General features: G+C 33.8%; 3 protein-coding genes across 3 annotated transcripts; 2 read left to right on the forward strand and 1 right to left on the reverse strand.

The window, feature by feature from the left end:
* Positions 1-558: 558 nt before the first annotated feature.
* Positions 559-2,804, forward strand: ntaq1 (N-terminal glutamine amidase 1). Its single transcript, XM_063014226.1, has 6 exons — positions 559-773; positions 942-1,041; positions 1,124-1,174; positions 1,789-1,937; positions 2,035-2,159; positions 2,275-2,804. Exons 1-6 carry the CDS (start codon positions 694-696, stop codon positions 2,376-2,378), a joined length of 609 nt encoding a protein of 202 aa, XP_062870296.1. The 5' UTR covers positions 559-693; the 3' UTR covers positions 2,379-2,804.
* Positions 2,805-2,813: 9 nt separating this feature from the next.
* On the reverse strand, positions 2,814-7,566 carry psma2b (proteasome 20S subunit alpha 2b). Its single transcript, XM_063014214.1, has 8 exons — positions 7,496-7,566; positions 5,726-5,802; positions 5,485-5,617; positions 5,272-5,394; positions 4,775-4,856; positions 4,588-4,661; positions 3,321-3,378; positions 2,814-3,062 (listed from the first exon to the last, which is right to left on the reverse strand). Exons 1-8 carry the CDS (start codon positions 7,534-7,536, stop codon positions 2,946-2,948), a joined length of 705 nt encoding a protein of 234 aa, XP_062870284.1. The 5' UTR covers positions 7,537-7,566; the 3' UTR covers positions 2,814-2,945.
* A 1,486-nt stretch (positions 7,567-9,052) lies between these two features.
* zgc:91910 (Zinc finger protein 706-like) lies at positions 9,053-15,668 on the forward strand. Its single transcript, XM_062990706.1, has 4 exons — positions 9,053-9,178; positions 14,165-14,308; positions 14,456-14,586; positions 15,112-15,668. The coding sequence occupies exons 2-3, from the start codon at positions 14,174-14,176 to the stop codon at positions 14,549-14,551; spliced, it is 231 nt and encodes a 76-aa protein (XP_062846776.1). The 5' UTR covers positions 9,053-9,178; positions 14,165-14,173; the 3' UTR covers positions 14,552-14,586; positions 15,112-15,668.
* The last annotated feature ends 612 nt before the right edge of the window (positions 15,669-16,280 follow it).

Genomic DNA, 16,280 nt, shown 5'->3' on the forward strand with positions numbered 1-16,280 from the left:
GACTCAAATTGTTCAATATTATTATTATTATTATTTATAAATAAAATAGAATATATTTACTTTGTGTGCTTTATCGTAAATTAACAAAATTAAAACAAAAACATGTTTAATGTTAAAATGTTACATTTATTTTATAATATAATTAAGTGTGTTTTATTATACATTTTAAATATTTTTTGTAAGTGGTTAAGGTACTAAACTTTATTGTCAAGTCTGCTAAATACCACAAATGTAAGTGGTTTCTGTATAAAACACTGAGTTGGAATTATAAGAAAGGGCTATCCTACTGTAAAAGAAAATTCGGAGTAATTTAGGTGAAACACAAGGTACCGTTTCATCCCCAATGTTTAGTGTACTCAGCTAAATTGCATATTAGTGCAGTGTTTTGCAAATGGGAGAAAAGTATTTGCTAATCAGTATATATGTACATTGTTTGTGCGTTTAGTGAAGCGTTGCAGTTATCACATATTTAAAGGGATTAGCAGCTTTTGTTTAATTAACATGTGGGTTAGCGTTGGAATGCTGCAGCCATTAGAGCCCGGTACTAAACTTACCATTCTCGGTTTCTTTACCGATGTGTACAGTGTAACACACTGTAGTAGCTGACCAGAGTATTGCTGTTTTAGCTCTGTTTTCAGTCTACATGAGGTGAGATAAACATTAGTGAATTTAAATGAGATTTATATATAAAGTATGTATGAAGAGAGCATGTGCTCCCAATACACACTCGTCACACCGCCAAGAGAAGAATGTATATACACCAGCTGCTACTGGTAGGACTGGAATTTATTTTTCAGTTTTTTATTTTGGGTTTATTAGTGGCCCATTAGCAAAACGAGCCACTAATTAATATTATTTCTGCATGATAGCAAGAAAAACTCTTTTACTAATGTCCGCTACACCATATATGTGTTAATATAAAATTGTATGTATTTTTCTAGCGAGGAAAATGTTTGGAAATTGTGTGAGCATGTCAAAATCAAAAACCCCTGTCCAATAGACGAGATATACGCAGTCTTCATATCAAATAAAAATAAAACAGTAAGTAAAGGAAATTACAATAGCTGCAATTGATACCAAAAGTTTTTGGTTGTTTCATCGTGGCTTTCTTCTGTAATTACAGATACCTATTTGGAAACAAAAATCCAGTAGAGGGAGCCAACCTGTGATATGGGTAAGCACTTCTCATGCACAAGAGAGTGTGAATAATTTAATTTAATTTTTTTTTAAATATTATCTATACTTACATGTACATACTTAAATTTTATGTATTATGCATTTGATATATATATATATATATATATATATATATAGTTTAATCTATCATGTCATTTACAGTAAATTCAAGTCCATTTTGTTGGTTTGTAAAAGGTACGGTTGACAAGCCTTTTTCAAATAGCTTAACTGCTATTTATTTCTTCTATTTATTTTTATGGTAGCACATAACATTAAAATTACTTGATCAGAAAAAACATGACTTGTTTCTAAACCTTGAGCGGTGTGCCAGTCTGTGTAGTTCTACAATGTTTTCTTTTAGTGTTTGTGCATATGCATAGTTGTAGAAACCCAAATAAGCTCTTATTAAAAGTATACACTTGTAGAATAACCTAACTACTGAGTGACCATTCAAATCTGATCTTTTTCCATTGGCAGTTTTGACTATGCTGAATTAATTTGATAAGCCAAAATCTGTGAATCAGTGTGCATGCAATTACACTAAGTGAAGACAAAATAAATATTATGAACGTTAAAGTTAAGAATTAATTGTGTGATGATCTCATATTTTAGGATTACCATGTAGTGTTACTGCATGTAAACGCACTTGGCCAGAGCTTCATTTATGACCCAGACACCACCCTTCCATTCCCGTGTCCTTTTGATGTGTATTCAAGTGAAGCCTTTCAGTCTGATGAGTTCATCAAACCAGCATTTCGAAGGCAAGTTTATTATAAAATTACTGTACATGTCTGGTGAATATCTTTATTTACAGTTGCAAGCTCTTTGCACATTTGCAAATAAATATACTACTTTCAGGCAAATGCGAGTCATACCAGCCGACACCTACCTAAAGAAGTTTGCTTCAGATAGATCGCACATGAAAAATCCTAATGGGACATGGCGTATGCCCCCACCCTCATATCCATGTATAAAAACAACAGGTAAATAAAAAGACATTTCATATATACATTTATATTTTTGTATAAATTTACCTTATAATGTAAAATAAATGAGTCAATTATATATAATTATACAAAATATTTTTGTTTTTCCTAGAATCTAAGATGAACATTGATGATTTCATCAGCATGGACTCTAATGTTGGTTGTGGTAAAGTGTATAATCTTTCCGACTTTGTGCAACACTTTAAAAACAAGTGATGAACTTTTATTGCTGGGATGAAGCTAGATTCAAAGAGAAGTCTGGAGTTTAAAGACGCAGAATAAGATCTGATCCAGGGTTGTGTAATTGAATTTATTTGTACTGAATTGAATGTAATTGTACTGCAGAAGGTACTGCTGCAGGAGAGTGATCTAAGGGTGGAATGTTAATGCAAAAGGGAAAAACAGTGCAGTACAGTATGATGTTGCTTTAAAAGTCTGCTATATGTATTTTTTCTAATTTAAATAACTATAGTGTCTTATTGTTGGAGCAGTGCTTGGAATATGTTTGTTAGTGCTTGGCCATTATACAGCAATTCACTATCACAATTGTTATGCAAATAGACTCTTGAAGTTACCTGTTGTCTGTTTCTTTTTTTAACAGGTGTTAAAAAGTAGGATTAAAAAAGAGAGTTTTTTAGTTTTAACATTTATTGTTAACCTGTAGACATTGTGTTCTTGTACAAAGGAGAATAATGGGTATACAAATAATAAAAAAGCTGCTATTGAGAATGATGTTATGTTTAACCACCAACAACAAAAAAGCACATTTTTATCCTTAAATTCTTATGCAATTGCTGCCAGATAATCCTTTACTTCAGCAGGCGAGAGTCTGCGAAAGCCGGCTTCATTACAAATGCCCACTTCAATGTTGTCTTCTGTCATTTGTCCCTCAAAACTTTCCTGTGGAAAAATGCACAGCATTAGAAATAGCACTTGTAATATATATCACTTAAATTAAAAGATTTGATATCACCAGTTAGTTCTGGTTATTGATCCTGATCATGTAACAAAATGAACACTGTTGAACTATTACAGCATTAACTGCTGCAACTGCTAGATGATGCTAGAGTCATTTTCTGCCAGACAAATGATTAACAGTGATAACCACCCTATCAATAAACCCAGTGTACAACACAATTCATTAAAGATTTAACACACCTTAAGGGTCAAGATGGCTGTGTGTATGGCATCTTCCAGTTCCAGATCCTCATTGTATCTGCGAATAAACAACAATCATGCTAACTGTTTTATGTAAGGCATAAAGGTTGATGCTGATTTTGTAAAAGCCTCAAGTAGGTGACAGAATGCATTAACATTGTTATGGTATGCTTATCCAGTAGCAGACAGCTGTACATATTTTACTAATGTAAACACAATGGATATAAAAGGTCAGACCAAGATAAATAATTTATGATTCATTTCTGCCTTTAATTTGTGCAATTAATTAAAAAAAATTGAACTTTTTGGGCATAATTCCAAAAGGTATGTTTGGTAAAAAAAAACAAAAAAAAAACTGTGCATCACTAGAACACCATCCCCATAGTGAAGCATGGTGTTGGCAGCATTATGTTTTGAGGCTGTTTTTCCCTCAGCTGGAACTGGGGATTTAGTCAAGGTGGAAGGAAATATGAACAGATCCAAAGATGATTAAAGTTTTGGAATGGCCCAGGCCTGAAACCAACTGAAAATCTGTGGGACGATCTGAATCAGACAGATTTGCAGCGCCTTTGCAAGGAAGAGTGGCTAAACACTGCAAAGTCAAGATGTGCCATGCTGACAGACTCCAACTCAAAAAGACTGAAATAATTTAGGGGAAAAAAAAAACTTTAATGTGGTTGCTTAAATATGCGCACTTTTACACTAATACTTTGTTGAAGCACCTTTTGAGTGTATGACAACCTTCAGTTTTTGAATTGTACAGTCACAACACAAAGTTGAGAAATTATTAAAGTTAGTCTCAATTTTTACATCAGCCATGGGATTGGGGTGTGTGGACTTTTTATATACACTGTACATACATGTTTTTTATACAACATATATAAACTAATTGTTTTAACCAAACAGGAAAAAACCTAATCAATTGGGAACATCATCTGGGTAGTAGGGGACCTATGAGGCTCCCTTTTAAATAATAAGTAATGAAAAACTGTAAAGAGTAACAGATCAGTCATTGTATAACCACTAAATTCTTGTATATGGTAGTTGCAGCTTATGAAATAACCAATAATTGTATGAATCAGATAGTTATACATAATCAAGTGCTAGGTAAATGTGTGTGAAACAAGCAACATGAGGTTAAATTAATAAAACAAATAAGACATTATAAATGAAACAGTTTGTGATTTGCCTAGTGTTAAACAAATTTATAGAGATTTTATAGAAACAAGACTTATCCAAACAGTTCATATTCTTTTCATTCCGTTACCTTTTCTCCAGAAATGTTTTTCCATTCACGTAGTTCTTTCCCATTGCTGTGGCTTTCCAGGCAAAATATGCACCCTGTAAATGCAGCACAGGTGCATCATAAGTGTTTGCCATGTGCACATTATGGTGATTAATAAAGATGATGCAAACATCACTAGGAAACAGATTCTTAAGAGGGTTTGTTTTACCGAAGGATCAGACTGGAAGAGGTATGGTCTGTCCTCATCCCAACCAGCGATCAGTAGAGAGACTCCAAATGGACGCACACCTCTAAAATATTTGAAAGTAAAAATAAATTAATAATAAAAAGTTCTGTGTAAATTTATTGTAAATGACATTTTTAAGTGAATTTGCACTTTGCTATCTGTACATCCATCTCTCACCAGTATGATTTTCTGCTCCAGATTATTAGTTATATTAGATAGATAGATAGATAGATAGATAGATAGATAGATAGATAGATAGATAGATAGATAGATAGATAGATAGATAGATAGATAGATACTTTATTAGCCCCAAAGTAATTAAGGAATTAATAATAATAATGATTATTAATAATAATAGTCTGTGTAAAATCAGAAGTTGAAATTTCTTGGAATAAACACATGACTGTGCATTCAAGGAAAACTAACACTTATGTAAGTGGTATGAGTAATTATTTATTTAAAAAGGTCAGTAAACACACCCTGACTGTGTGTATTCTTGCATGACTGAAGCTACCCTCTGCACCAACTGGCCAGTAGGAATGGGCTCCTGGTAAACCAGAAAGTACTGTTGGGCCAGTTTCCTCGCTCTTTTGACCAGGACCCTGCGTATAAAAAAAAAATATATAAAGAATATCCAAATACAAATATATAGGTGGTTTTGTTACAAGGTGGCAATAGTTAAAGCTGCATACCTGTAGTCGGGACCCATACCACTATACACCATGCCAATGTTTTTAGTTATAGGTTCAACTTTGTGAACACTCTGCTCATCATACAGTATGGACTTCTGTTTCTTCTCCGTTGCCAACACCACCCCATTAGAAGCTGAGTAGTGAGTAAATTGAGTAAAAATCAGGGCATTACAGGAGTGACATTAAATACATGTAGTATTTACATAACATCAGTCTATGCTTAAATACAATCATAAGTTACCTTTGATTCCTACAGAGGGTGCACCTGCTGCTACAGCTGCAAGAGCATACTCAATCTGTACCAGTTTACCTGATGGGCTGTAGAGAAGGAAAAAAATGGTAAGACTCTGTACACTTTTGCAGTACTTAATCAGCAAACTGTCACTACAGTAAGGAGTTAGCGTCTGACCTAGGGTAAAACATTTTTAAGAAGGCATCTATGTAACAATGACTGATCTTTTTATGATACACATAGCATTTAGTTTTGCAAAAGAAACCTTGCAGTGTACTGTAGGTTGGGCCGAGGTTACATGGAGTAGCAGACTAGCACCTGTTGTGATTTGAGCCCAAACAAAAAAGTAAAATGAGTGATGTACCTCTTGCCATGTTCTAGACCTTATAAAATTTTGATAACCATTATCTTTTAATATTTAATTATATAATAATTATATAATTTGTAAACCTACACAAACAGTACAAAGAGAATGGAATGCGTATCCCCACACAATTGTAGCTTGTCGTTTAGTGCACATAAAAACTGCATTAGGCTGTTTCTTTATGTAGTATATGTATTACTCTATATGGAAAGCAAATGAGTGCAACATTTCATTTACAAACATTTGGATGATCCTTAGTTTGTTAACTACTATAAAAAAGAAAGGCATCTGTATCTGTTCTGTGTTAATAGTTTTTTGTTTTTTTTAACTTTACTATAACCTTTCTAAATACTGTACCTAGTTACTAATCTACTCACTTATATTATTGTGCTTACATTATGGTAAAGTAACCTTTTAAATTAGGCTTTTAGATTTTTAATGTGGCGCTTTTCATTTGCAAATCTAAATATGGACAAAAAGACAATAATATAATAATAATATAATAATTTGTATCACAACAAAGAGTTATGAACAATTATGATGAGTTGCAAATTAACAATAATAAGTATGTGTAATAAGTAACAATTATAGGTTGATAATAGGAACAGTGATGGTTAAGAAATTTAACAGGTAATCCAAAGGTCGCTGATTTAAGCATTACTGCTGCCAGGTTGTCATTATTGGGCCCTTGAGCAAGGCCCTTAACCATCATTTGCTTGTTTTTTGTATTTGTTTACGTTTGTATCTCGCTTTGGACAAATGTTTCTACTATATGTTGTAAATATAATACTAATTTAAGACTAACCAATACTACTAACATGAATTACAAGAAAAAATACTGCTACAATTACTATTAATTATCAGTATGAGACAAATTAAATGGCTAAATCCGATAGTGTCCAATTACTTTATTTTAGATTTTAAAATAACTAATAAATTCCACCACTAATATTAATTATATATTTAAATTTTTAAATGGTTAAGTTAGTTACTTGTTATAAGGAGTAACAGTGTAGTCTAATACTGACACCTAACATCAACAGTAATCAGCAATGTCTCATACAGTATTGTTAATGTAGTTTCATGTCACATCGCCAAGTTTCCCTACCAACAGACAATAGCAAAAATCAGCTAAGCTCTCCAAATTCAAAGTAAACCATCATAGAATGGTTCTATTAAAAATAAAATATTTAATCATATAACCAGTTGTTTTAGTTGAATATAATGAGAAAGCACAACGAAATACAAGCAGTTTGTACAGTGCTGCAGTTAGCGTGACTGTGCATCTTACACCTCACTTACACTACTCAACACTACACATCCGCTTTATATAACTATACACTCGCTTTATAATACACAGTATAATAAACACATTAAATAACTTTACAAGAACTTGAATTAAATAAGCACATTACCTAAAGGTAGTAAGAGAGAAACTGTATCCCCGCTCAGCCATTTTTATATTTCCTCCTGTTTGTAGATGCTCACAATCAACTGCCGGGTAAAACTGTCCACTAGAATAAAAGACCTCCAGTTTCGCTTTATACAACTCAATAATCTCAGTGTATTTGGCACAGAAAGTTATCATTATTTAACCAGTTTAAATGTTCATTTTAAACAGCTTTTTTACATTTCACAGTATAAAAATCACACTCATCTACTAATTCCCTTTTCTGTTTTTGGAACGTGTGAGACAAGTCCATCCCAAAAAAAGAAAAGAAAAGAAAAAACATGCATTACCCCTTACAAATGTTAAAGAATAAATCAAGGACTTTGGGAACCATGTTGCTCTAACAGCTGTGCCAACACAAATAAACGTATATTCGTGTGTTTAAAAATAATAATACAAAAAAAACATTAAGCTTTTATTGATGGATAGATGAAGTATGGAAAAGCTTTTTTTCTTTTCAATTTGTCATTTTATAGTGAGGTAGTTAACCAGTACCAGCAACTGAAACTGATCCTTTCTCCAAGCTAACTGTGGTGGAAAAGCAGTCACTGCTGAGTTTCTTATCAGTACATTGAAGACACCTCTCTGGGTCATCCTCTTGTCATTCAAATTGTGATTCATTATTCCACTTAATCACTCTGAATCTATTTTCTTTGTGTTTACAAGAGTCTTGAACTCTCATGGCGGATTTATTGGTTTTTTTCCTGTTTCCAAGAATTGTAGAATTTTGACTGTAGTCATGCATGGCGTAGCTTTGGACTTATTGTTTAATATATTTTTATTTGGAATTATTATTGTAGTAAATGTAATTTTGTGTACAATAAGACTATTTTTATGTATCCATGCCGGTGAAATCGCGACATCTGCTGGCTGGTTGAGACGCCTGCATGGGAGATTGATTTTGGTGCGTGACTTTATATGCGATATAAAGACTCTGGCAAGTAGAGGCGTGTGTACATATAAATCAGGCTAATTTGACTGATTTAGAAATGACTGTGGTATTGATACTGTAGGGCCAGTGATAGCTCAGTGGTTAAGGTACTGAACTAGTAAACAGAAGGTTGACGGTTCAAGCCCCACCACCACCACCACCAAGTTGCCACTGTTGGGTCCCTGAGCAAGGCCCTTAACACTCAATTGCTCATTGTGTAAGTCGCTTTGGATAAAAGCGTCTGCTAAATGCTGAAAATGTAAATGTATTCATGCTGAGAGGAAATTTGCCTGGATGGTAAAGTATACTCAAGCAAAAGGAACAAGGATTTTGCCATAAATTGAATATGACTGCTGTTGCTGTCTGCTTTTTTTTATATAAATGTGATAAGCTTGGGATTTACGTGGTGCCATGATGATGTAAAAGTTTATTTAACTGTCAATAATCCAAACCAGTAGATTTGTTTTTAATCGAATCTTACATCTGTCCATCTGGACAAATAATTTTCTAGCATAGGTCAAGGCTTCTTCTTATTGCAAATGCGAGGTTTTTATTACTCATGTTTTAGGTTGAACTTGTGACGCTCTATGCATTTCTAAAATACAATAATAATGCAACGTAAGAAAGAAACTAGATGAGGACTTTTATTTGTGATGGGTGGTGTATCCGCTTTCCTCCTCGTCGTCCCATCGACAGTTTGCCTCGTATAACGCCAAGGTATTGTCTTTAAAATACTCTTCACTTACATATTTTAACTTCGAAAGTACCCGTTTGTTTGTAGGTCTTCATGTTTATGTGTAGGCGGTGTTGTTTTTACATACAAATGATTATTTTATCAATTGAAAGTGGAGAAGGGAAACCAGGCTTGATGGAAATAGTGATGTCGGGCAAGAAGTAAAGATGGCTAAATACTGCTCGCTTTATTGAATAGATTTTAGCCGATTTACTGTTTCTGCTCGTTTATTAACTTGAATTGATTGTTATTAATCTGATTATATTGATTTTCTAGCCATGTTTAACTCGATGTAGTCACTGCTGATGTATTTGATATTTTATTCAAGTTCAGTGTTGGCAATTAAATGCTAAGTAGCTACAGTAGATTAGAGTAGTATCAGAGTATCACACTTAGCTAGCGCTTAGTTACACAATCATACTGATCCACTCCACACAAGTGTTTATTTAAATATGTTGAATAATATTAACTATCACCGTTTAATGTTGTTCATATATTGTACATCAGTTTGTATTTTTCACGCTTTGCTTGCGTTGTTTGTAATGTAAAGTAACTGTATTCCCTAACTAATCTTTTCCATACAATCGGCCTTAAAAGAGTTTGGGGTTTAAGTGGCCAATAAAACAAAGATAGTTCCTAAGACACAAGTAACCAATTTATTAACATATATATATATATACAGTAGTGTTCAAAAAAATAGCAGTGATTTTAAAAAAGCAAATAAAGCACAAAATCATTATAATAACTTTTATTTCCATAAATGCAAATGCACTGAAAATACTACACTTTTAATTCTAAATCAAAACATTAACAACATTTAGCCAGTTTGTGTTCATCCTTTACAGAAAGTTAAGAAAAATGAATATTAGGCTGTTCAAAAAAATAGCAGTGCCAGCATTTTTCTTTAAAAACTCAAAAAATGTATGTATAACATAAAAAATGTTTGAGGTTTCACTTTACTTTAAATTACTAAACTAATATTTAGTGGCATAACAATTGTTTCTGAGATCTGTGTTGCATGGAGTCGACCAACTTCTGGCACCTCTGAACAGGTATTCCAGTCCAGGATGATTACACTACATTCCACAGTTCTTCTGCAATTTTGGGTTTTGCCTCAAAAAACATGTTTCAGATATCAGAACACAAGTTCTCTATGGGATTAAAGTCAGGGGATTGGGTTGGTCACTCTATTACCTCAATCTTGTTTGTCTGTAACCAAGATGTTTTGGGTCATTGTCATGTTAAAACACCCATTTTAAGGGCATTCCTTCTTCTTCGACATAGGGCAACATGATCTCCTCAAGTATTCTGATATATTTAAACTGATCCATGATCCCTCGTATGTGATAAATAGACGTAACACCATGGTATGAAAAACATCCTCATATCATCATTTTGTACCACCATGCTTTACTGTCTTCACAGTGTACTGTGGCTTGAATTCAGTGCTCGAGGGTCGTCTGACATACTGTCTACGGCCACTAGACCCAAAAAGAACAATTTTGCTTTCATCAGTCCACAAAATGTTGAGCCATTTGTCTTTGGACCAGTCAATGTGTTCCTTAGCAAATGTTAACCCATTCAGGACACGTCTTTTTCTTAACAACGGGACTTTGCAAGGAGTTCTTGCTGGTAAATTGGCTTCACTTAATCATCTTCTGTACTTACTGGTAACTCCAGATGTTCCTTGATTTTTCTGGAGGTGATCATTGGCTGAGCCTTTGCCATTTTGGCTATTCTTCGATGCATTCGAACAGTAGTTCCACGCTTCCTTCTGCGTCTTTCAGGTTTTGGTTGTCACTTCAAGGCATTTATCATTTTAGCTGAGCAGCCTATAATTCGCTGCACTCTGTATGTTTTTTCCCTCTATAATCAACTTTTTAATCAAAGTACGCTGTTCATCAGAACAATGTCTGGAACAACCCATTTTACCCAGTATTTCAGAAGGAAATGCGCTATGACCAACCTGTGCAACATTTGCCACCATCCTACATTAAATAAGGGCCAAAATTCAATTGAACTCCTCACTGCTATTATTTTGAACAACTCCCTTTCGATCAGTGCTTCGATTACTCAAAATGAACGGCATGCATGTCCTAATTGTTGGGTTTGTTTTGTTTTTAATACTCTACTACACTTTCAAGTAAATTTTTTGCCATGTAGAAATATCACTTCTACTAAAAACAGGGATTTATCAGGTTAATGGCGTTGGACTGCTATTTTTTTTGAACACCACTGTATATATACAGTATATGGTCAACATGCCCACACACACGCAGGTTTAATGTTATCCAGTTCAGTCTGAAAAAAAAACTTAAAAAGAGCCTCACAGTGAAGATAAACCGGAGACAAACGCAACAGCGCGCGTGTGTGTTTGTGCCTTTAAGAGAATCGACTCAGATGTGACCGGGTTGAATTATCTTTTTAAAGTAAATATTTCAATCAGCAAAATTGCATCATATGTATGATGCACAACGTTAATGATGTTATTTTAGGTCATGAAGAGCTTTCACGATGGTTTCTGTACGATTGTTGACGAATTTTGATGTGATGGTGCTTCGTAGCTCAAAGTCTGGATCAATCCACTGAGCTGTTAACTTAACGTGATCTTTTATATATCACACGGTCGGATCGGCTACATTTAGGAAATATCGGCCGATTGCCGATAGCATATTTTGATTAAAAATCAACCGATACCGATTCATAGCCGATCGATCGTCCCATCTCTAATATATATAACATTTCAGATTTGTTATACAATAAACCATTCTTACGTAAAAAAAACTACTGTGCCTTTTAATAACACTCTTGAAGTTATATAAAGCAATTGTTGTTTATTAGTTAAACAGCACTGTTTTTACAGCACAACTCTAATAATATATACATTATTCTTTAAATGGACAGGGCAGTTCATGAGTGTTTACACCAGTGTATTTGATTAATCTTTGCTTCCCATGCTGTTACTAAAAATCTGTGCTAAATCAAACAGTATACTTCTCTGTTCCCTCTCTCTCACACACACAAAAGAAGCAGTATGTTAAAACTATTAACTTAGGGTCATTTACTTAGTTATTCTGTAGATTATTATGAATTGATCTACTACACTCTGATTCACAAGGAGTGAATACTGTTTATTACACTACTGTAAAACAATTTTAATATACATTTTTATCACAAAATTAATTCAAAAACATAAAATTGATAGAAACAACTGAATTTGGGAAGAAATACTCACAGGATATTGAAGGGCTTTTTCTATCAATTAGACAGAAAAAACATCACTGCTTGATGTTGCTAGATATATTGTCATATATTGTAAGTACATTGACAGTATCTTTACATAAAACATATTAGAATTTAGTATTTTGATAGGCAGAATACTGTGCTTTTATGTCACATTTTACTTATACATTAATTTCTCTCAACTTTTCATTGTACAATTATTGTTTTATGTAGATATTTGAATTTTTAAATCACTGGGTAGAAATTTGATTATAGTGGTAAGTTTATTTTGTGATCACATATTTTATCTATGTACGGATACATACTGTCCTGCCAGAAGCTTTTTAAAGTTCACCAATTTGGAAAAACTAGCTTAGCTTTGACTGTGTGTCTTGGATTTCTTTTCTGTATGGACCAATACTAAGTTTACTATAAACACACACAATACTGAGAAGACAAATAAGTAACTGGCATTCTGATGCCATAATAATGTGCCGTTACTGGTAACAGAGTTTAATTGAAACTATTATGAGCTGTTATATAAAGTTTAGGTTGTTGGTAAAAAAAAAAGTTCAAATATAACACATCAATTAAGATTTTTTTCCATATTTTTTCCATATTGATATCACAGTGTTGATATTAACTGATATCACCCACTGGAATTATTACAGTATACATTTATATCTTACATAAAATCTTTTGCCTGCATTGGTATAATGTAGAGATGGGACGATCGATCGGCTACGAATCGGTATCGGCCGATTTTTAATCAAAATATGCTATCGGCGATCGGCGATATTTCCTAAAACTAGCCGATCCGATCGTGTGATATATAAAGACCATGTTAAGTTAACAGCTCAGTGGATTGATCCAGACTTTGAGCTACGAAGCACCAACCATCGCATCACCATTCATCAACCATCGTACAGAAACCATCGTGAAAGCTCTTCATGACCTAAAATAACATCATTAACGTTGTGCATCATACATACGATGTAATTTTGCTGATTGTAATATTTACTTTAAAAAGATAATTCAACCCGGTCACATCTGAGTCGATTCTATCAGCACGTTATATAAACTCGTGGTTCACTTTGGTAAATCGTAAGCGGTTCTTACTTGTGATGTAGATGAGAACAGAAGACGTTACAGAGCCAATCCGAGGCAAAAGTTTATTCATTACCCAATTCGTTAGTTCAGGATCATCTGCTGAACTTTTAGAAAACTTTTAGCTGCTTAGACGGAACGAGTCCGACTCGGTTACAGATCTGTGGTAATAGCAGTTTAATTAAGCTTTTTAATTAAGCTTTTTAATGTAAGAGAGTCACACAGAATGTTCTGTAGTAGCTGGTGTTTATTTAAAACCACGACATTTAATTAATAACAGTAAACACGGAGAGATAACCGAGAAGAAGAACTTACGCTTCACATAAAAACGAATCAACTCATGAATCAATGAATCACTTATAGCGATACTGTGAACTCTGCGTCTCTGTAACTCTGTAACTGCGTCTCTTCTAAAGGCACAAACACACACACACGTGCGCGCTGCTCCGGTTTATCTTTACTGTGAGGCTCTTTTTAAGTTTATTTACTGCTAATCCCGCCCCCAAATCGGAATCGGCTATCGGCCGATGTCCCTGAAAGGAGATTGGAGATCGGAATCGGTGCCAAAAACCTCGATCGGTCCATCTCTAGTATAATGTGTTATTTTCACATGTAATGTTTATTCACATGCTTGTTTGCAGGGAAGGGCAATGGCTCGCGGGCAGCAGAAGATTCAGTCTCAGCAAAAGAACGCCAAAAAGGCTGCAGAGAAAAAAAAGGCACAAGGAGCAGATCAAAAGACCGCTGCCAAAGCTGCACTCGTTCACACATGTCCTGTTTGCAGGGTAGGGCCTATAATTTTACTACTGTATGCATGTGTATCTCTGTTTGCTTTGCACTAGCTAGCTTTTTAACACATTGTTTTTGTTAGGTTATTCTTAATTATAATTAATATTTATTTGTAATGTCCATTTCCTTTCTCTTCTTTTTAGACTCAAATGCCAGACCCCAAGACCTTCAAGCAGCATTTTGAGAGCAAACACCCCAAGTCACCCATGCCCCCTGAACTAGCAGATGTGCAGGCATAAATGACACTAGAAATGTACAGTATCTGCATTCTGAGGTAAGTTCAAAAAGATGTACAAAAAAATCATTTGTTAAAAAGTTAAAAACCAGTCTAAAGCTTTATGTAATAAAAATAAACCACATAACCTAATGTATAATACATGCCAGTCATGTAGTCTGTGTGATTTATTACAGTAAGAATGCCAAGTCTCTTGTGGGCCTAAATAAATATGTTAACTTGTACTAAACTTCTGACGTGTGAAATCACAGTCTGCACATTTTTACTGAACAGTGTAATTTGTTATGGAGACCTGCAGAGAACATCATACACAAAGAACACATTCATGTATTCAAAGGGGAGAATTACTCAGCATCTGATTTGTTTTTTTCATGTAAAATATTCACATTATCAGCCTTAGGTCACAATATAAATGTTGTTGGCTGTTAGAGATTAAATTAAAATACGTTTTTTAACTATTTAGTTATTTTTCTAATTGGTTAATGTGGTTAACATATTAAAACGGCTGCTATTAAATTAATTGCATGTGATATATATATATTTTTTTTTTTTTTTTTTTTACAGACCCTGGGGACAAAATGATGCAATTCAGTTTGGCCATCTGATTCAGCTAAAAAACAGACTCTCTTGTTGACAGAAGACTTATCGATGGACTAAAGCACACCAGCACCCTTTGATTTTATATTTTTGTATGTATTTTGCCTTCGTTCAGGCTAATTGTCAATTGTAGTGTGATATGTGCACTAACAGCCTCATCAGGTTCCATCAGGTTCCGTCAAGCCCCTCAGTATTTATCTGTCACTCTTTTAATATGTTTTCTTTTGCTACATATGCTTTGTATTAAAACCATATTATTACAATAGCATAAATTAGCATAAAACTTCAGCACATTTAGTACTAATGCTCGTACAGTCTGTTTTGTTCTTTCAACATCAGCCAAGATGAAAATTGCATCACTGTGTAAATTGGGCAGGGTTATTCGTTTTGGTCAATTTAGTTAGCCAGAATTGATAATTAAAAAAAAGTACACTTTGGAAATTGGAATAGTGGTGCTGAAATTGCAATATTTGTGGGTAATATTTTTTTTTTTCTAAGGTTTTCAATAAATGTATAAGCATTTACTTCATGTGTCATGGTAACTTTTTATAGTCTCTGTAGGGGTGTGTTGAATTATGTTTCTTTGTAAACAAAGATGGCAGAAGGATACAGGTCCATTACTGAGGTAAAACTATAGAAATGCTTGTGAATGTAATATAAGTTAAAGTTTGTTATTCATACATTTCTAAACGGTGTAATTTGTTTAGCACAAATCGTAACAAAAAAATTTATGCTCCAAACATTTTAAACTACTGTTATCCACATCAAAACATTTTGTAATTACATAATTCTAAGTTGCCTTATAAGGAATTACAATTCAGAAAGTTAAACACAGTTCAGCTTATCTGATGTCTTTAACAATTGTATTAATGAGACTGGTAGTAAGCTGTCTTACCAGCTATGACGCACTGTCAACAAATTTTTTTTTTGCTAATTTGATTCAGATCTTTAAACCGATTTTTGTGGGGGAGATTGGAGTAAACACAAAATACAATTTTTAAACGAAAAGCATTACTTATTTTTGTTTCATCAGTTGTACATAAGCTATATTGTCTCTAAAAGTAGCACAATACACCCAATTAAATTTTAAAGAATATGAAACAGAGCATTTCAGTTTAGCCTGTGCTGCTGGTTTC

Source organism: Trichomycterus rosablanca, chromosome 2, assembly GCF_030014385.1.
Source record: "Trichomycterus rosablanca isolate fTriRos1 chromosome 2, fTriRos1.hap1, whole genome shotgun sequence".
Taxonomy (NCBI): domain Eukaryota; kingdom Metazoa; phylum Chordata; class Actinopteri; order Siluriformes; family Trichomycteridae; genus Trichomycterus; species Trichomycterus rosablanca.